Consider the following 21354-nt stretch of genomic DNA (forward strand, 5'->3'; position numbering starts at 1 on the left):
TAGGGCCTCAAATGTTAGTTTTCTAACACAATTTAGCTTAGGACTAAGGCAATTTATGTTAGACTTTTACCTAGGACTAAGGTAATTTTACCTTAGGCCTAAGCTAATTTTTTTTTTGGGGAAAATTTTTTTCAAATGTTATTTTCCTAACACAATTTTGCCTAGGACTAAGGCAATTTATGTTAGACTTTTACCTAGGACTAAGGTAATTTTACCTAGGCCTAAGCTAATTTTTTTTTTGGGGAAAATTTTTTTCAAATGTTATTTTCCTAACACAATTTTGCCTAGGACTAAGGCAATTTATGTTGTACACTTTTACCTATGACTAAGGTAATATTACCTTAGGCCTAAGCTAATTTTTTTTTGGGGAATATTTTTTTCAAATGTTATTTTTCTAACACAATTTTGCCTAGGACTAAGGCAATTTATGTTACACTTTTACCTAGAACTAAGGTAATATTACCTTAGGCCTAAGCTAGTTTTTTTTTTGGGAAAATTGCTTTTTGCGCCAAAAAGAATGAAATGTTTTCCTTTTTTCTTCAATTAAAAAAAAAAGAAAACACTTCAATGACTAAAACGATTATTGAAAAACAATAATAAATTTGTGTTTTTTTTTTTTTTCCTTTGTATAGGCATGTATACCATAAAAAAAAAACGAAAACACACATATTTTTTTCGTTTTTTAATAATTATCAAAAAATGTTTTTTTTTTTCACTTTCAACGAAATTTCGTTATTGTTGTTGATCGGCCATCATGGTTTGATTGAAAGAATTTTTTACCTAGGGCCTAAGCAAATTTTACCTAGGCCTAACGTAATATTACCTTAGGCCTAAGCTAATTTTTTTTTTGGGAAAATTGCTTTTTGCGCCAAAAAGAATGAAATGTTTTCATTTTTTCTTCAATTAAAAAAAAAAGAAAACACTTCAATGACTAAAACGATTATTGAAAAATAATAATAAATTTGTGTTTTTTTTTTTTTTTCCTTTGTATAGGCATGTATACCATAAAAAAAAACGAAAACACACATATTTTTTTCGTTTTTTAATAATTATCAAAAAATGTTTTTTTTTTTTTCACTTTCAACGAAATTTCGTTATTGTTGTTGATCGGCCATCATGGTTTGATTGAAAGAATTTTTTACCTAGGGCTTAAGCAAATTTTACCTAGGCCTAACGTAATATTACCTTAGGCCTAAGCTAATTTTTTTTTTGGGAAAATTGCTTGTTGCGCCAAAAAGAATGAAATGTTTTCCTTTTTTCTTCAATTAAAAAAAAAAGAAAACACTTCAATGACTAAAACGATTATTGAAAAACAATAATAAATTTGTGTTTTTTTTTTTTTTTTCCTTTGTATAGGCATGTATACCATAAAAAAAAAACGAAAACACACATATTTTTTTCGTTTTTTAATAATTATCAAAAAATGTTTTTTTTTTTTCACTTTCAACGAAATTTCGTTATTGTTGTTGATCGGCCATCATGGTTTGATTGAAAGAATTTTTTACCTAGGGCCTAAGCAAATTTTACCTAGGCCTAACGTAATATTCCCGGCAAAAATTTCAAAATTTCTTGGTTACCTTAGGCCTAAGCTAATTTTACCTAGAACTAAGGCAATTTTCCCTCCAAAAGTGCGAAAATAAATAAATGTCTGTAATTAATTAAATTATTTAGAAATACAAATTTTTCTTTAAATAAATAATTTGTTTGATATGAATAAATCAAATAAATATATAGTTACACATTTGTATTTTAATTTCCGACAGAATATATTAAATAAGTTTTTTTGATTTTCGCTTTCGTTTAGAAGTTATAGCGACTTTTGTGAAATAAAACATCTCGCAAACAAAGACATGAAATTTTTACTTTTTTCGTCATATCTTTTCTATTTTTGCTTTTTTTGAAAAATTGTGATATATAAAAGTTGTAGATTTTTTGATTTCCGACAGAATATATTAAATAAGTTTTTTTGATTTTCGCTTTCGTTTTGAAGTTATAGCGACTTTTGTGAAAAAAAACATCTCTCAAAGACATGAAATTTTGCTTTTTTCGTCATATCTTTTCTATTTTTGCTTTTTTTGAAAAATTGTCAGATATAAAAGTTGTAGATTTTTTAATTTCCGACAGAATATATTAAATAAGTTTTTTTGATTTTCGCTTTCGTTTAGAAGTTATAGCGACTTTTGTGAAAAAAAAACATCTCTCAAACAAAGACATGAATTTTTTACTTTTTTCGTCATATCTTTTCTATTTTTGCTTTTTTTGAAAAATTGTCATGTATAAAAGTTGTAGATTTTTTGATTTCCGACAGAATATATTAAAAAAGTTTTTTTGATTTTCGCTTTCGTTTAGAAGTTATAGCGACTTTTGTGAAAAAAAAACATCTCTCAAACAAAAAGACATGAAATTTTTGCTTTTTTCGTCATATCTTTTCTATTTTTGCTTTTTTTGAAAAATCGTCAGATATAAAAGTTGTAGATTTTTTGATTTCCGACAGAATATATTAAATAAGTTTTTTTGATTTTCGCTTTCGTTTAGAAGTTATAGCGACTTTTGTGAAAAAAAACATCTCTCAAACAAAAAGACATGAAATTTTTTCTTTTTTCGTCATATCTTTTCTATTTTCTATCTCGCAAACAAAAAGACATGAATTTTTTATTTTTTTCGTCATATCTTTTCTATTTTTGCTTTTTTTGAAAAATCGTCAGATATAAAAGTTGTAGATTTTTTGATTTCCGACAGAATATATTAAATAAGTTTTTTTGATTTTCGCTTTCGTTTAGAAGTTATAGCGACTTTTGTGAAAAAAAACATCTCTCAAACAAAAAGACATGAAATTTTTTCTTTTTTCGTCATATCTTTTCTATTTTCTATCTCGCAAACAAAAAGACATGAATTTTTTACTTTTTTCGTCATATCTTTTCTATTTTTGCTTTTTTTGAAAAATCGTCAGATATAAAAGTTGTAGATTTTTTAATTTCCGACAGAATATATTAAATAAGTTTTTTTGATTTTCGCTTTCGTTTAGAATTTATAGCGACTTTTGAAAAATAAAACATCTCACAAACATTGAATTAATGAATGGTTCATAGATTTTAGAGTGACTCAAGCTTTGGAACGATAGAGAGTAGAGACATAACTAAATGAAACAGCGCATAATGTGTGCTTTTTGGTAATAAATAATGTGTTTTAAATAAATACGAAAATTGTATAATATTCCATAATATTCATCAAATCAGATGTTTGGGATCACCAAAATGTAACTAGGAAAACTTGAAAATATAATTTTTGAGAAATTTTGTTCACTCTAATTTTAACAAAGTCAAATAATAGTTCTAGTTAAAAGTCGCGTAAACTTTATGAATAATAAAGAAAACCAAAACAAAAATCAAGAATACATGTATGTATTGAAAAATTGATTGTCAGAAATAAGATTTATGTGACAAATGCAGTAAAAATGTAAAATGATTATAATGATTTACTTCTTTCAATTATTGCCCCAAATACCCCTTAAGGATGCGCCCGTGTCTGATTTTCCCGCCACTATTATTCTATTATAACTTTTACCAAATCAAATTTTACCTAGGCCTAAGCTAATTTTACCAAGGCCTAAGCTAATTTTACCAAGGCCTAAGCTAAGTTTACCAAGGCCTTAGGTAATTTTGCCTAGGCCTAACCTAATTTTACTTATGGATCTAAGGTAAATTCACCTTAAACTATTAAATTCATTTATCTGTTAATTAAAAGTAATTTACATTATTAGTTGACTATTTGACGCCTTTGTCCTACTTTTCGCAATGTAAATATAAACGAACGAAAATAACCAAAATATGCATTTGTTACCCTGCTTCACTTGCTTTTATTCTTCTTCACTTTATACCCAAAATGCCCCTTAAAGATACGCTCATGTCTTGTTTTCCCTCCAAAATTATTAGTTATAATTTTTACCCAAGCTAATTTTACCTAGGCCTAAGCCAATTTTACCTTAGGATCTAACATAAATTTACCTAGATCTAAGCTAAATTTACCTAGGTTCTAAGCTGAATTTACCTTAGGCCTAAGCTAATTTTTTAGTGACGCCATCAAATCACCTTAGAACTAAGGTGATTTTGTGTTAGTTTTGTTAGAATTGCCTTAGTCCTAAGGTAAATTTTCGCTTTTTACCTAGGGCCTAAGGTGATTTTGTGTTAGATTTTTGGAATTGCCTTAGGCCTAAGGTAAATTCGTTCTCAGATCCCGTTAGAAAGCGTGCTTGAACATCATTCACTTCGTAAATTCATGGCGTGCAGTTCAATTTAGTGCTAAGAAATATTTAACGTGTAAAAATTGTTTTAAAAAGTGAATTATAATATCAATAACCAAGGAAAAACAAAGAAAAGAAGACATAAATACTGTGAACCAGTTAATTAAAACAAGCGTTTTGGAAAATATATCAAAGTAAGTAAGTAAGTAAAGCAACAATCTTTTTTATACAATTTTATCATTATATATTTGCATTTTTATTTCACTCGTAGTAAAGTACTTATTCAACATTTCTTTTTTATTTATTTAATAATACAAATCGTGTGAACTACTCCATTAAATTAAATTAATCTTACAAAATAAGTTTTATTTTGGGCAAGTTTCCTTTTTTATTTGATCTTTGCTTCTGTCCATAAAGATAATTCTGTGATTTAAAATTATTACTTTGAATATTGCTTTAAAGCGGAGCGGCCGCCGCCGCCGTTCGGTGGGGTGGTGCTTCATTGTGGATTTGGGCTTCTCCAGCCACCTTCATCCTTTTATATTCAGTTATGCCCGCCAAGTAAATTGAAACCCCTTCTACGTGAAAAAAATTTACACTCAGCAACAGCGCCCGCCATGTGTATTCCAATTCTTCAACACAGAATGGATCACCACCAGCAAAGCAAACACAGCGTCATTCGGTCGCAGTGCTATAAATTTGCTGATGCTGGTCTATTGTTGATGACAATAAGACAGATAGATATTTGATAATTTTATATTAATTTAATTATTTTAATTTTGTATTCTGATACAAAATTTTTATCGGTGCTGATGGAAACATTTGATAATTCTTTAGATAATAGGGGTTTTTCTTTTTTAGTTCTGAACAGAGTCTGAACTGTCAAAAAAAAAAATCTTATTTCTTTTTTGTTCAGAGCTTCAAAATGTGTATCTTTTTTGATCTCAAATCTGTTTCAATATTTATTCAGAACCCTCAGAACACGTTCAGTTCAGACTCTGTTCATCTCAACTAAAAAAGAAAAACCCCTAATTGAATCCGTTCAATTTGTTTCACGTTTTCCATTGGCGCGTTCAAACTTGAGTCACTTTCCATAACAAAATTCTAAAAAAATAACGAAAAGCTTCAAAATACAATAAAATAAAAACTAACAAATCGACGGTTAAACTTCATAACATCGTAAGTCGAAAAATTCGAAAAAAAATGTTAATCCAAACAATTCAGAAAATTCAGAGCTATCTTTTGGTATATTCAGTTCAACAATGTTGTTTTGAACATTTTTTAGGAATGACGAAACTCAAAAGGTCGTATTGATAGATCCCATACAAAAACACAACATATTGTTTTTTTATTTCTGAAAAACTTGCAAAAACGACTTACGAGGTTATGAAGTTTAACCGTCGAAATGCTTTATTTTAAGTTCCTTTGGTATCAAAAAGTTTTAAAATATTGTCAAAAAATTAACGAATACCTTATTTTCAGTTAAATTAGTATCAAGAACTTTTAAAATACTTTCAATTGAAAGATTAACAAATAGTTTTAAAATTTGTATATCAATATCAAATGAAAAAAAACGAATAGCTAAGGAATACAATGAAACAAAAGCAACCAAGTTTGTTTGAACTCATAATTTTACTTACAAACAAAAGCTATTGCTATCTTTTAAAATATTTGTTTTCTCATTTTTCCACGAAATAAATTAATTGTTAGTTCAAGGCATTGAAATACGAACAAAAAATCCATACTATATACTCTTTAAGGCCCCACTACCACTTAGCTAGCTACAGATTTATTAACGAGTAATTAGCTGAACGCATTCATTTTTAAAGAGTTCAACTTTTCATTTAGTTTGACGTTTACAACTCAAAAAGCCAAAGCCAAATTTTAATTGTGGGTGAAAACCTTAAGGTGAGTGAAATAAACTTTAAATGCATTTAAAATACAAAAAAAAAAAACTTGAAGAACACATAGAACTATATTTCAATTAATACAAACTAAGCAAAAACTGAAAAAAAAGACATACAGAACTTTATTCAAATAAAACGAAATCGAAAAAAAACTAACCAAAAAATCAAGAAGCCACGCTTGAAAATTTTAACAAAACGAAAAGAAAAAGGTATGCTTTTTACATAATTATCAATATTTTGTCATTTAAGTACCAGGCAATTATAATTTTATGCCCACAGAAAGTTTTAGTTTTCCATTTTTTAGTGAGTGGTTTGCAGTGCAGCTTCACAAATGCCAAAGGCATTTTACATGATTATATTGAATCTTGAATCTATACATACTTATATGTTTAAATTCAATGCATTTCTGGCTAACTTATTCAAGCTCGTTTCGCTTGTTTTCCATTAGTTACAGGCAAAAACCAATTTGACCAAGTTACTTACTAACGTGGTTCATTTTGTTCAATTTAAAAAAAACTTATTTTTTTCTTAATCTATTAAAATTGTTTCTCTTACATATAGACTCATTAAAGCCGATCAAAAATCACCAATCCTTGACGTAAAATAAGACCCAAAACAAGAGCTAATAGAAGAATCGTGAAAAAACTACAACAAGGAGTTAAAGAAAAAGGTATGATTTTCAAATTTCAAGTAATGATTAGGTATTCAAGTACTAGACATATCGCTGGCTGAGAGTTATAGGGTTGTATGTCTGCAGGGGTTTCCAAAAAAACATACAACCTTATAATTCTCGGCCAGCGATATATCTATACCGCCGGGTACAAAGGGATTAAATCACAAAGTTGTAATCATCGGGTTTTGAGCAATAAACTCTTTATTCTCTTTCATTGGACATCAAAAACATAAAGCTAGAGCAAATCATTTCTATAAAAGTAAACCGATCAGTACTGAAAACCCCTTTGTACCCAGCGGAAAAGTCATAAGAATTTGTCCACCGAAAAATACAAAGTCCAAACTCATTTTACATTATTATATTGAATCTTGAATCTATATACTTATATGTTTGAATTCAATGCGTTTCTGGCTAACTTTTTCAAGCTCGCTACGCTTGTTTTCCATTAGTTACAGACAAAAACTTTAGAAAATAATCAAATTTTATTTGGTAGCAAAAATCGTTTCCATAGGTAGCCACCCATTGACTCAATTCGAAGACCAATTTGACCCAGTTATACTTACTTAAGTGGTTCATTTTGTTAAATTTTAAAATACTAATTTTTTTCTTATCTCTATTAAAATTGTTTCTCTATACTTTACATATAGACTCATTAAAGCCGATCAACTATTTAAAGATTACCATACCTTGACGCAAAATAAGACCCAAAACAAGAGCTGATAGAAGAAAATCAAAAAACTTCAACAACATTGGTCAGGAGTTAAAGAAAAAGGTATGATTTTCAATCAATGATTAGATTTTTAGTACTAGCCATATATTTATGCCACCGGGTACAAAGGGATTAAATCAAAAAGCTGTAATCTTCGGGTTTTGAACAATAAACTCTTTATTCTCTTTCATTGGACATCAAAAACATAAAGCTAGAGCAAATCATTTCTATAAAAGTAAACCGATCAGTACTGAAAACCCCTTTGTACCCAGCGGAAAGATCATAAGAATTGATCCACCGAAAAATTTTATATTTCAATTAATACAAACTAAGCAAAAACTCAAAAAAGACATACCTACTGATACCTTATTTAATTAAAACGAAATCGAACAAAAAAAAAAACTAACCATAAAATCAAGAGGCCACGCTTAAAAATTTTAACAAAACGAAAAGAAAAAGGTATGCTTTTTACATAATTATCATTATTTTGCCATTTAAGTACCAGGCAATTATAATTTTATGCCCACAGAATGTTTTAGTTTTCCATTTTTTAGTTTTGTGAGCGGTTTGCTCTGAATTTTGAATCTATATACTTATATGTTTAAATTCAATGCGTTTCTGGCTAACTTTTTCAAGCTCGCTACGCTTGTTTTCCATGAGTTATAGACAAAAACCAATTTGACCCAGTAACTTACTTACGTGGTTCATTTTGTTAAATTTTAAACTGCCTATTTTTTTCTTAAGTCTATTAAATTTTTTTCTCTTACATATAGACTCATTAAAGCCGATCAACAATTAAAAAATCACCATTCCTTGAGGTAGAATAAGACCCAAAACAAGAGCTGATAGAAGAAAATCAAAAAACTTCAACACCATTGGTCAGGAGTTAAAGAAAAAGGTATGATTTTCAATCAATGATTAGATTTTTAGTACTAGCCATATATTTATGCCACCGGGTACAAAGGGATTAAATCAAAAAGCTGTAATCTTCGGGTTTTGAACAATAAACTCTTTATTCTCTTTCATTGAGCATCAAAACATAAAGCTAGAGCAAATCATTTCTATAAAAATAAACCGATCAGTACTGAAAACCCCTTTGTACCCACGGAAAAGTCATAAGAATTTGTCCACCGAAAAATTTTAATTGTTTTTTTTTACTTTTGGGAGCTGATAACTCAGCAGCTTCACAAAGTCCAAACTCATTTTACATTATTATATTGAATCTTGAATCTATATACTTTTAAAGAAACTTTGAAGAACACATAAAACTATATTTCAATTAATACAAACTAAGCAAAAACTCAAAAAAGACATACTGATACCTTATTTAAATAGAATCTTGAATCTATATACTTATATGTTTGAATTAAAGGCGTTTCTGGCTAACTTTTTCAAGCTCGCTACGCTTGTTTTTCATTAGTTACAAAGAAAAACCTTAGAAACCATAGGTAGCCACCCATTGACTCTATATTTTACATTAAAGCCGATCAACTGTTTAAAAATCACCATTACTTGACGAAAAATAAGACCCAAAACAATACCCAAAGAACTTCAACAAGATTGGTCAGGAGTTAAAGAAAAAGGTATGATTTTCAATCAATGATTAGGTATTTGAGTACTAGTGATATAGAAGAATATGTCCACAGAAAGTTTTTATTGCTTTTTTAAGTTTTGTTAGCTGATTGCTTTGCACCTTAACAAAATCCAACCCCATTATACATAATGTTTTGAATTTCATATCTAAATTTGTATCTCTAACCCCTGATATATCAGAAAATAATGCTTATATGAAAAAACGTTTATTCGTACGAATTAAAAACACATTTAACAAAACTTAGCTCTGATTTTTCAATCGTCAGTTAGACTATCAGAAGAATAAATGTCAATATAAAAAAAACTTTTATTCCTAGGAATAAGCTCTATCTGAGGTTTATCTGACTATTGAAAAATTGACCCTTAGTTGAATTTGCAATCTACAATTTTATCTTTAACTTTAATCGCAATCGTTTTTTTTTTGTTTAATTTAAAATTACAAACATAAGCTTGATAAATTTTGATTTGAAACAATTTTAAAGTAAAAAACTTTCTCACTTCTAATCAGCAGCTACTGAGCCAAGTTTGAAAACTTTATATACTAAGGGCCAATTTTTCAATAGTCAGTTAAACAGTCAGTTAGTACTTATTCCTAAGGATAAAGAAAAAATCAATTTTTCAACACGCAGGTATAGCTTATTCCTAAGAATAAAACTATCTGCTTCTTTCAGAGACGAATAAAAATTATTCTAAGGAATAATCTAAACAAAAATATTGTGTCAGTTGTCAAAGCTGTTTTGAAAGAATTTTCAAAAAAATACAGTGGAAAACAAGAAAACAAAAACAATCATGAATAAAAATGACGTTTAATTTTAAATATTTTTGAATTTGACAATTTTTTTTTGTTATTCTGTAGAATAAATTATTCTTGATTGAAAAATTCAATGTTTTTATCTGATTGTTTATGAGCCTAATAACTTTATTCTTCGAACAGTTAACTGACTGTTTATTAGAAGATTGAAAAATTGGCTCTAAATAGATTTAGTTCCGAAATAAAAAACAAAAACTATTCTTATTCATATTACAGTCAACAAGCTGAAAATGCATTGCGTTATCTGCTCAGAAGAATTTAATTGCTTAAAAAAATTATTCATGCATTTGAAAATTCTACATGGTTGTGATAAAAAAAGCAATTTGAAATGCTTTGAAAAATCATGTCAACAAATATTTAATGGATTACCTTCATATAAAAAACATTTAAGCACCCATTTGAGGAACTTAGATACAATTGAAATCGAACCACCACTAAATATGAACTCTACGCATGATAATTTAAGCACAAAAGCTGGCAATTCTTCTAGTATTTTTGAAAACATGATACAAAATAATCCTTATTCATCAAATGAACAAGAACTACCAGTATCAAATGGCAGTGCAGAAAAAATTCAAGCGCCTTTACAAAGCATTATAGAAAACAGCATACTTCAATTCGTTCTAAGTCAATACAATAACAATAATTTTTCTAGAAAAGATGCATTTACCATACAAAAAGCTGCTGAGAATTTTATTATATCACCATTGCTAGATATAGTGCTTGCCATTGAAATGTGTGAGGAAGATAAAAAAAAAATAGAGAATGTTGTTAAAGAATATAGAAAAGTTATTAATGAATTAAATACTGAGTATAAGCTTGAAAAGTTCTTAGAAAATCGAGATTTATTTAAAAAACCAAAAGAATTTGACATTAACAGAGAAATTTCTCATATTATGAAAAACGGGCAGAGCATTTTAGAGGAAAAAGTAGAGAAGGGTATTCTTATGGACCTAAAATTTGAATTCCGAAAAATTTTTGAAAAACCAGAAAATCAAGAAGTACTTACAACTTTTTTGGATGAACATAGCAAGCCATCGAATATAAGAAATTTTATAAACGGAGAATTATGGAAACAAAAAAAAGCAATGTATGAAAATAAGAAGTTGGTACCATATTATCTGTTCACAGACGATTTCGAAGTAAATAATCCACTTGGAGCTCATAGTGGAGTTCATAAATTAACAGGAATATACTTTTCCATTCCTATATTCGAAAATTATTTTAAAGTCAGTGACATTTATCTGGCTGGCTTGATTAAGGCTCATGATATCAAAACATACGGAAATGATTTGACAATTTATAACCTTGTTCAAGAAATTATTTCTCTAGAAATTGAAGGAATTGACCTAATTCTTAATGGCCAGAAAACAACAATTTGCTTAGTAATGGGCCTAATTTTGGGAGATAATTTGGGACTTAACCAGATTCTTGAATTTAGTAAATCTTTCTCTTCTAACTACTACTGTAGGTTCTGTATAGCGCCAATTGCATCGACTAAAGTTATGTGCAAGGAAGATTCAACATTGATTAGAACTGAGGAAAATTATGATGAGAATTTATCTAAAGACTTTTCATCTACAGGAGTTTACAAAAACTCAATTTTGAATAAAATTCCTTCTTTTCATGTTGTAACTAATTTTTCCGTTGATCTTATGCATGATATTTTTGAGGGCGTTGCGCATTATAATCTGACACATGTAATACAACATTATATAAAAAACAAAGTATTTACGTTAGCTGAACTTAATGAATATAAGTTAGCATTTTCCTATGGAGATACTGAGAAAGGGAATGTTTTTAAGGATATTACTGTTCAACATTTGAAAAGAAAAAGACTGAATGCTTCAGCAAGAGAGATGTGGACATTTATTCACCATTTTCCTCTGATGATTGGTCACTTAATCCCAGTAAATGATGAAGTTTGGGAGTTCATCATTATTTTTATAAAAATGATTGATATATTGCTTTTACCACAGTGTAATGACAGCAAATTAGATGAACTTGAACATCTAATTGAAAAACACAATGAGTTATATCAAAATTTATTTGGCGATACTTTAAAACCTAAACATCACAATCTTATCCATTATCCTCGAATTATACGATATTCAGGACTTCCAAAATTTTATTGGTCATTTTTATTTGAAGCAAAACATCAAGAACTAAAATCATACAGTAGAGTTACATCCAGCCGTAAAAATATTTTACTTTCAATTGCAACGAAATTCCAATTCAAGTTCGCTTACCAAATTACTAAACCCAGGGACGATTTTCTTCAATTCTCCCATCATGATGAAATATCTTCTGTTGCTGAAAATATATCCGACCTAAGTTTCGATATATTAAATCTGAATTCAAAACATTTCGAAAAAATTGAATATCTAGGAACAGTCTATAAAAAGGGTTCTTACTTATCAATAACCAATAATTTAAATGTGATTTTTTTTATAATTACACGTATAATCATTTTAGATGCAAATAGAAAAATATACATGCTTTGCCAGGAAATACCAACAATATTTAACGATCATTATATCATTTTCCAAAAGAAGAAAAATTTATATTAAAATCAATTACAGCATTTGATGGACCACCGGTCCATTCTCATAAGATTCTTTATGCTGGTGAATTCATTCGCAAAAAACACTTTTTTTCATAGAAAACAACGACTTCAAAATGGATGCTGAATTACCAAGTAGTGAACTTGTTGATGGAAGTGACGTCGAAGTGAATCTTCAATCTGAACAAAGTTCAATAATTTATATGAACGAAAAAGGCGAATTATCATTAGTCAATCCCAATGATCCAAACCAATTAAACAGGGTTGAAGTTACAGTTCAAAATATCATTCCTCAAAAAGACGCTGAAACAAACGATGATGACTTAGAATTAGCCAATCTACTCATGTCGTGGGAACTCTATGACCAACTTTACAAATTTCTTAAAGGTTAAATCTCTTTTTTTATTTTATAGCCTGTTTCGACTTGAGCTGAAAAGGGATAATTTCGCAAATCGTCGCCGTTCAATGAAAACTCCCTAAGTCCATTTTTCGTTTATGGAGAAATTGCATTAGAAATTGGTTATCCAATATTAAAGATCCAAAAATGATTTAAGCTGAGTGTTTCTTTGCATTTTGGTAAAATAATTTTTTTTATAGAATTGAAAAATTAAGCTTCCGTTATTGGTTAACTTGAAAAATTTAATAAAAATCGAAAGTTACTTAGGGAGTTTTCATTGAACGGCGACGAAATGATCTCATTTCGGATGTTAAATTTTTTTAAAGTAAATTATCTCATTTGGAAACTCATTTTATAGAAATCATTTGCTCTGGTCGAAACAGGCTATTAGAAATCTAACCCAAAATACTTGTATTTGACAGACAAGAAAATCAACATTGAGGGGTTGAAATGCATGAAGGAAAGACATATCGACCAAATATTCTTGGAATTCCCAGACTTCAACACAAAAATGATCTTCGAGTCTAAATTAGGAATTTGGCAAAACGAAAATGTAAGCAAAACTTACTTTTCCAAATATGCATTCAGTTTAATTTTTCTTTTTTAAACAGGGAGTTTTTACTGTGAGTCCGAGGCCCGTTAATAAATTGACCAATCAACACTCAGTAGAATCGTGGGTTAACACTTTGAGTAGTCCATCGCCAACAAGTAGTTCATCGGATTCTGATGTAAGGTACCAGGTATATAATATAGATGGCAAAAAAAAAAAAAAATTTAATTTATTTTAATACATATAGATATAATTGTTTAATATTTTAATAAATAGACTAGGATATTCAAATTATGACATCTTGCACTCATTTAATAGATACAAAAGAGATCAGAACGAACATTTTTTTTTTTAAACCTAGAATGATAATCACATTTTTATATGTCTCAGAGAACGGAGATTATCTTTCTAGGGTTTCCAGGGATTTTATTTAGAAAATAATTTAAATATTGGCTATGCAACTCTGTTACATGGAGTGTTGCCTCCATCATCGCAGCAGTTTAATGGTAAATTGAAGAAATTTACAATTGAAGATTCAAGATCTTCTTTCACTCTGGAAGTGGAATATGCAGGCCAGGTCGAACCTATGCTAAAAATAAAAAGGGAGGAATGTTTAAAATCGAAAACAAAACTTCAGCCCCTAATAATTGTTGTTGGTGAGAGATTTCATTATAATAATTTTTATGTGTCCTTGGACAATATTATGTTTAAATTAGATACTTATTTGGACTGCATTATTTTTTATTTAAAGCTTGTTTATGTATTAAAAATATTCAATACCTTCCACAGTGTTTTTCGGTATGGGTTTTTATACAAATGTTTTTCTTTAATATTCAAGACGGTAAAAAAATACCTTCTGTTTCCACTTTATTAAATGATATCAATGCATTAATTAATTAAATCATATCAATGGTAAATTGAAGAAATTCACAATTGAAGATTCAAGATCTTCTTTCACTCTGGAAGTGGAATATGCAAGCCAGATTGAATCTTTGCTTAGAATAAAACGGGAGGAATGGTAATATTTTTTATTTAAAGCTTGTTTATGTATTAAAAATATTCAATACCTTCCACAGTGTTTTTCGGTATGGGTTTTTATACAAATATTTTTCTTTAATATTCAAGACGGTAAAAAAATACCTTCTGTTTCCACTTTATTAAATAATATCAATGCATTAATTAATTAAATCATATCAATGGTAAATTGAAGAAATTCACAATTGAAGATTCAAGATCTTCTTTCACTCTGGAAGTGGAATATGCAAGCCAGATTGAACCTTTGCTTAGAATAAAACGGGAGGAATGGTAATATTTTTTATTTAAAGCTTGTTTATGTATTAAAAATATTCAATACCTTCCACAGTGTTTTTCGGGGGTTGGGGTCTAAATTCTGCCGGGGTCAAAATTCTTTTGTCAAAATTCTGCTTTCAAAATTCTGTTTTACAAAATTCTGCTTTCAAAATTCTGCTTTTCAAAATTCTGTTTTTCAAAATTCTGTTTTTCAAAATTCTGCTTTTCAAAATTCTGTTTTTCAAAATTCTGCAAAAAAATTAAAAAAGGGTTTGGAAAATGTTAAAAAGCGCGCGCTTTTTAACATTTTCCAAACCCTTTTTTAATTTTTTGCAAAAATTTGTAAAATCATCTTCTTGAAAAATTTTCTGCTTATTTGATTACTTACCTTCATAATTTGTCATTCTTTGAAAGCAAATTCATTTTTGTTTTATAAATAAATAAATTTGAAAATATTAAGAAAATGTTTTTACATTTCATACATTCATACATTTCCGAAAATAATTAAAATTTTTTTAATTTATAAAATAAAGATGAATATTCAAAAATTTGAATAAAAAAAGGAATATTTTGTATCAAACAACATCGGTTCCAATAAGTTAAACATAGATTTTATTTGAAAGAAAGTCAGTCTATGCATTTTAAAAAATATTTGCGACACTTAAACAAAAAAATTTAGGAAAGTACCAATGTTGAATTACATGAGGTGTATTTTTCTTTAGTCAGCGCATATGCTATAAAAAAAAAAACAGAATTGGCAGAATTTTTTTGTTCAATTATAATGCTGGCAGAATTTTGAAAAGCAGAATTTTAAAAAGCAGAATTTTGAAAAGCAGAATACAAAAAAAGCAGAATTTTGAAAAACAGAATTTTCGTTAAAAAAGCAGAATTTTGAAAAGCAGAATTTTGAAGCCAGAATTTTGACCCGATCCCGTTTTTCGGTATGGGTTTTTATACAAATATTTTTCTTTAATATTCAAGACGGTAAAAAAATACCTTCTGTTTCCACTTTATTAAATGATATCAATGCATTAATTAATTAAATCATATCAATGGTAAATTGAAGAAATTCACAATTGAAGATTCAAGATCTTCTTTCACTCTGGAAGTGGAATATGCAAGCCAGATTGAACCTTTGCTTAGAATAAAACGGGAGGAATGGTATCCTTGGACAATATTAAATTTAAATTAAATACATATTTAGACTGTATTAATTTTTATTTAAAGCTTGTATATGTATTAAATATTCAATACCCTCCACAGTGTTTATTTTATGCCACGTATTCTTATTCAAAAACATTTTTTCTTCAATATTCAAGACGGTACAAAATTCCTTTTTTAAATTCATTAGTACTTTAAATGATTTACGTTATCAGTAACTCTATTTGAAAAAATTTTTTTTGAATGCAATTTGATTGTATGAAATCCTTCATCATCAAAGCATTTAAAAAACTGACTGTTCAAAAAAGATTTTTCACTTTCGAAGCGCCAGCCAAATATAACCCATCCTGCAAAGGAAAAGAAAAAATGTTTTAAAATCGAATATGAAACTTTAGTAGTAATGAGTGAAAAATCGATTATTTAATTTTAGGTAACTGTACTAGAAATTTTGAAGAAAACAGAACAGGGCAGAGCAATTTTAGAATCCTATCGCCTCAAAAATTGTTTGACTCCAGAGGATCGAACAAATTTGGTCCACAAAATTGTCCAATATTTTACTGAAAATAAAAAGAAAATGACGGTTAAGAGGTGTGAAATCTTGGCAGAGGAAATCGTAAAAATTTTTCCTACAGAAAACTTGGTTGGTTTTTTGGGGGTTCAAACTAAATTCGCTTTATATTATAAACTTTAATTACAGGGTTCGTACTTTGTTCGAGGGTTTAACAAAATCCCCCCCAAGGGTAAACTGTACGACCGATATAGAGGACAACGAAGATCTCTAAAGCAGCTCTATAAAACTGATCCCACGTCATCAAAGAAAGTTAAACTGGCAGAAGTGGAAGATAATTCCAAAGAGGATTGTGATGAAGAACCAATAAACGAGACCGAGATGCAAAGGGTTTGCGACGAGCTGAAACAAAACCGGGACTGGGAAACAGTTACTAAACAATGGAAACAAACTATGCCATTCAGGAGGGATATGATTTCCCAAAGCTCTGACATTGACCTCCAGACAGTCCTTCAGGAGTGGCCGCTTTACAAATATTCACGAGCGCCAGAACTGGTAAGAACATTCGTTTTTAATAGGTTTTTATAAGATCAAAAAGCGTAGAGCGCATTTTGTTAAAGCGCTCGACGCTTTCTGATGTAACCATTTTTGATATAAGCCAATTAAATTAGGATAAAAGAGTATTTTCAGTTATATAAACTGTGTATATATTTTATATCACTAAAAAATTTCTTCAACTTTAATTAATTACATTGATGTACACAATATCTATAATCTTCTACATAATAGTATGTTTTATTCTGTCTATTAACAGATTGCCATGGATTACAATTTTATAAAACCGAATAATGGGTTCGACTTCACCAAATGGGAACAATTTTCGAAAATAGCCCTAGAATTGTTCACAGCGAGGATCAAGTGCAGCGCTCTTAAATCATTCCTCAATGAATTCAGGGAGAATATTGACGACCTTGACATAGGTAGAACCTTGTTTTTATTTAAACTCTTTTTTTTTAAATTCTGTTTTATTTTAATTTTTTAATTATTTTTTACTTATGACGTATTAATTTATTTTCAGATAACGTCAATATTGGCTATGCAACTCTGTTACATGGAGTGTTGCCTCCATCATCGCAGCAGTTTAATGGTAAATTGAAGAAATTTACAATTGAAGATTCAAAATCATCTTTCACTCTGGAAGTGGAATGTGCAGGCCAGGTCGAACCTATGCTAAAAATAAAAAGGGAGGAATGTTTAAAATCGAAAACAAAACTTCAGCCCCTAATAATTGTTGTTGGTGAGAGATTTCATTATAATAATTTTTATGTGTCCTTGGACAATATTATGTTTAAATTAGATACTTATTTGGACTGCATTATTTTTTATTTAAAGCTCGTTTATGTATTAAATATTCAATACCCTCCACAGTGTTTTTCGGTATGGGTTTTTATACAAATGTTTTTCTTTAATATTCAAGACGGTAAAAAAATACCTTCTGTTTCAACTTTACTAAATGATATAAATGCATTAATTAATTAAATTATATCAATGTATTATTTTGTACAGTCCATGTTCTACATATACAGTACTGGACAAAATAAAATACGCACTATCCGAACTTTCACATTTATGCTATTCTCGCTCCCCAAGTTATCAATAAAATAATCTTTAGTGAGAACTTAAATTAAGAACTTAAATTACACGGTGTTACAAAAATGAGGTTTTAAAATATACGCGGGCGGAGACCTATCAGGTTTTGTAGAGCTAGTCGCACTGAATACGAAACGGTATTTGAAAATCCCCTAACACCCCCAAAATCTGGAGTTACGGGCAAAAAACGGTTTTTTGGACCTTCACCCATTGAAAAAATTCTAGCTTCGACAATTTTTTACCCATTTTCGATTTTTTTACAGTTTCTGATAGAAGATAAATATACCTTTTCAACAATGTATAAAACATGTAACTCGGTTAAACCACTTAGAATTTATAAGCTGTCAAAGTTCAAAAATTCCATTTTTTTCGTCTTTTGCCCAAATTCGGCATCAATTTAAAGTATATGTTTTCAAAACAACATGCTATTTAAAAAATATATTCATAAACTATATCTATTTTCCAATCAATCGAGGTATTTTTTATGAAAATCACTCCAAAATTGACTTAGAAAAAAAAAATTTTCGATTTCAACCCAGATACAGAAATTCGAACTTTTAGGTATAGAACAAAAATGTTGTTTCGGCACGTAGTAGGATAACCTGGGCGCCAGGATTTGATAACGGGTTTTTGTAGAGGAGCTCAATACAAACATTTTTTTCTTTGGAAAGGGGGTCTATCTCCCCCCGTTTAGGTGGGAGGGGCAGTTTTCTAAAAAAAAATTATCAAAATAAAAAAAAATTATTAAAAAACAACGGCAACACTTACAGTAATAAATGATACCATTTCCGAAAGGGAAAATTGTACATTTGATTCTAATTTTTAAATCAATATAACATAACCAATAGTTTTTGAAATAATCGATTTCAAAAATAAAAATTGGCGAAAAAATTTTTTTTTAAACTCATTTTATACTATTTTTGTCTAGACTGTGAACTTAAGTAAACAAATTACTCACACAGAAAACTGCCTCAATTGATTCCTTATCGAACAGTGAAAACTATATGTTTCTATGTCTTCTAGTTTTTGAGAAAATTGAAAAATTATTTTATCAGATTTTTCTTTTTTCAAAATATTTTTTGTTTTTATTTGTTTTTATTTTTCAATTTTCTCAAAAACTAGAAGACATAGAAATATATAGTTTTCACTGTTCGATAAGGAATTAATTGAGGCAGTTTTCTGTTTAAGTAATTTATTTACTAAAATTCACAGTCTGGACATAAATAGTATAAAATGAGTTTTAAAATTTTTTTTCCCCCTATTTTTAACTTTGAAATCGATTATTTCAAAAACTATTGGTAATATTATATTGATTTAAAAACTAGAATCAAATGCACAATTTTGCCTTTTGGAAATGGTATCATTTATTACTGTTAGTGTTGCCGTTGTTTTTTAATAATTTTTTTTTATTTTGATAATTTTTTTTTAGAAAAATGCCCCTCCCACCTAAACGGGGGGAGATAGACCCCCCTTCCAAAGAAAAAAAATGTTTGTATTGAGCTCCTCTACAAAAACTCTTCATCAAATCTTGGCGCCCAACTTATCCTACTACGTGCCGAAACAACATTTTTGTTCTATACCTAAAAGTTCGAATTTCTGTATCTGGGTTGAAATCGAAAAATTTTTTTTTCTAAGCCAATTTTGAAGTGATTTTCATAAAAAATACCTCGATCAATTGGGAAATAGATATAGTTTAAGAATATATTTTTTTAATAGCATGTTGTTTTGAAAACATATACTTTAAATTGATGTCGAAGTTGGGCAAAAGACAAAAAAAATTGAATTTTTGAACTTTGACATCTTATAAATTCTAAGTGGATTAACCGAGTTACATGTTTTATACATTGTTAAAAAGGTATATTTATCTTCTATCAGAAACTGTAAAAAAATCGAAAATGGGAAAAAAATTGTCGAAGCTAGAATTTTTTCAATGGGTGAAGGTCCAAAAAACCGTTTTTTGCCCGTAACTCCAGATTTTGGGGGTGTTAGGGGATTTTCAAATACCGTTTCGTATTCAGTGCGACTAGCTCTACAAAACCTGATAGGTCTCCGCCCGCGTATATTTTGAGTGTTACACCGTGTTATTTTCTCTCTCGTTTCAAGCATTTTTTACATTATTTCGACAGAACCGTATAAGGATAGTATTAGACTTTCTTAATCACTACTTTAGATTATTTTATTGATAACTTGGGGAGCGAGAATAGCATAAATGTGAAAGTTCGGATAGTGCGTATTTTATTTTGTCCAGTACTGTATTTAATGTATTGCTGAAGTGAGTTTGTAAAAAGAAAGCATGTTCTTCCATTAAAAAATCTAAGAGTAATTTATATTTAATCTAAGAGTAATTTATGTTTAAACAAACAAAACGAAAATAAATTATATTTATAATTATAAAATTACATGATTTTTTTCTTTTTTTCAAAAAGGATTTTTTTCAGCTATGGATTCACCTAAGGAAATAGGTAAAAATTACCTAGGAATAAGGTAATTCACCTAAGGAACTAGGTAAAGATTACCTAGGAATAAGGTAAAATCTGCCTAGGAATAAGGTAATTCACCTTAGGAAATAGGTAAAAATTACCTAGGAATAAGGTAAAATCTGCCTAGGAATAAGGTAATTCACCTTAGGAAATAGGTAAAATCTGCCTAGGAATAAGGTAATTCACCTAAGGAAATAGGTAAAAATTACCTAGGAATAAGGTAAAATCTGCCTAGGAATAAGGTAATTCACCTTAGGAAATAGGTAAAATTAGCCTAGGAATAAGCTAATTCACCTTAGGGGCAATTCCATGGTAACTCACGTTACATTCACAAAAATTTCCTATACATAAATAATTTTTTTTTTTGTTAATTTTAATATAAATTGCTACGAAATTACTATCCATGAATAGAGCATAACTATTACTTTCATAATTAACAAAAAAAATTTTCTTTAATTTTAGTATTTGCTTGGGACAAATAAAAGTATGATGGTAACTCAAGTTACAAAAATCGGACACGAGATTTAAGAGTCCGACAGTATGAAGTTTTTCTGCGAAATTAAGAATCTTAATTTGTTTTAAATGAAGATTCCATACATAAGAAATTAAAAACTTTTAATATTTGTGACAAAACCAAACATTTATTCAATATTTCGAGGAAAAATTTTAAAATATTTAGGTAACTCACGCTACATTATTTTTGTAACTCATGTTACTTGCGATTTGTGGTTCCAAAAGTAAAGAAAAGATGCATTTTCACTCAAGTTTCTTTTAAATCGAATATTGTGTAACGAAGCTTGGTTAAATGTTAATTTATTTTAG

At 28.8% G+C, this 21354-nt stretch overlaps 1 protein-coding gene across 8 annotated transcripts; it reads left to right on the forward strand.

Annotated features, from left to right (window-relative positions):
- The first annotated feature begins 3245 nt into the window (after positions 1 to 3245).
- On the forward strand, positions 3246 to 17941 carry LOC129919101 (uncharacterized). Of its 8 annotated transcripts, none has more exons than XM_055999942.1 (11): positions 4467 to 6148; positions 6709 to 6817; positions 7468 to 7592; positions 8303 to 9112; positions 12596 to 12883; positions 13316 to 13446; positions 13505 to 13621; positions 16325 to 16534; positions 16592 to 16957; positions 17217 to 17382; positions 17481 to 17941. In XM_055999942.1, the coding sequence occupies exons 5-11, from the start codon at positions 12613 to 12615 to the stop codon at positions 17939 to 17941; spliced, it is 1722 nt and encodes a 573-aa protein (XP_055855917.1). In that variant the 5' UTR covers positions 4467 to 6148; positions 6709 to 6817; positions 7468 to 7592; positions 8303 to 9112; positions 12596 to 12612. The 8 variants fall into 8 exon arrangements, with proteins under 8 accessions (XP_055855914.1, XP_055855911.1, XP_055855912.1 ...); XM_055999941.1 differs by having other exon boundaries at positions 4468 to 6148; positions 8303 to 8427; XM_055999943.1 differs by lacking the exon at positions 12596 to 12883 and having other exon boundaries at positions 4456 to 6148; positions 8303 to 8427.
- The last annotated feature ends 3413 nt before the right edge of the window (positions 17942 to 21354 follow it).

The sequence above is a fragment of the Episyrphus balteatus genome, chromosome 4, assembly GCF_945859705.1.
Source record: "Episyrphus balteatus chromosome 4, idEpiBalt1.1, whole genome shotgun sequence".
In the NCBI taxonomy this organism is placed as follows: Eukaryota; Metazoa; Arthropoda; class Insecta; order Diptera; family Syrphidae; genus Episyrphus; species Episyrphus balteatus.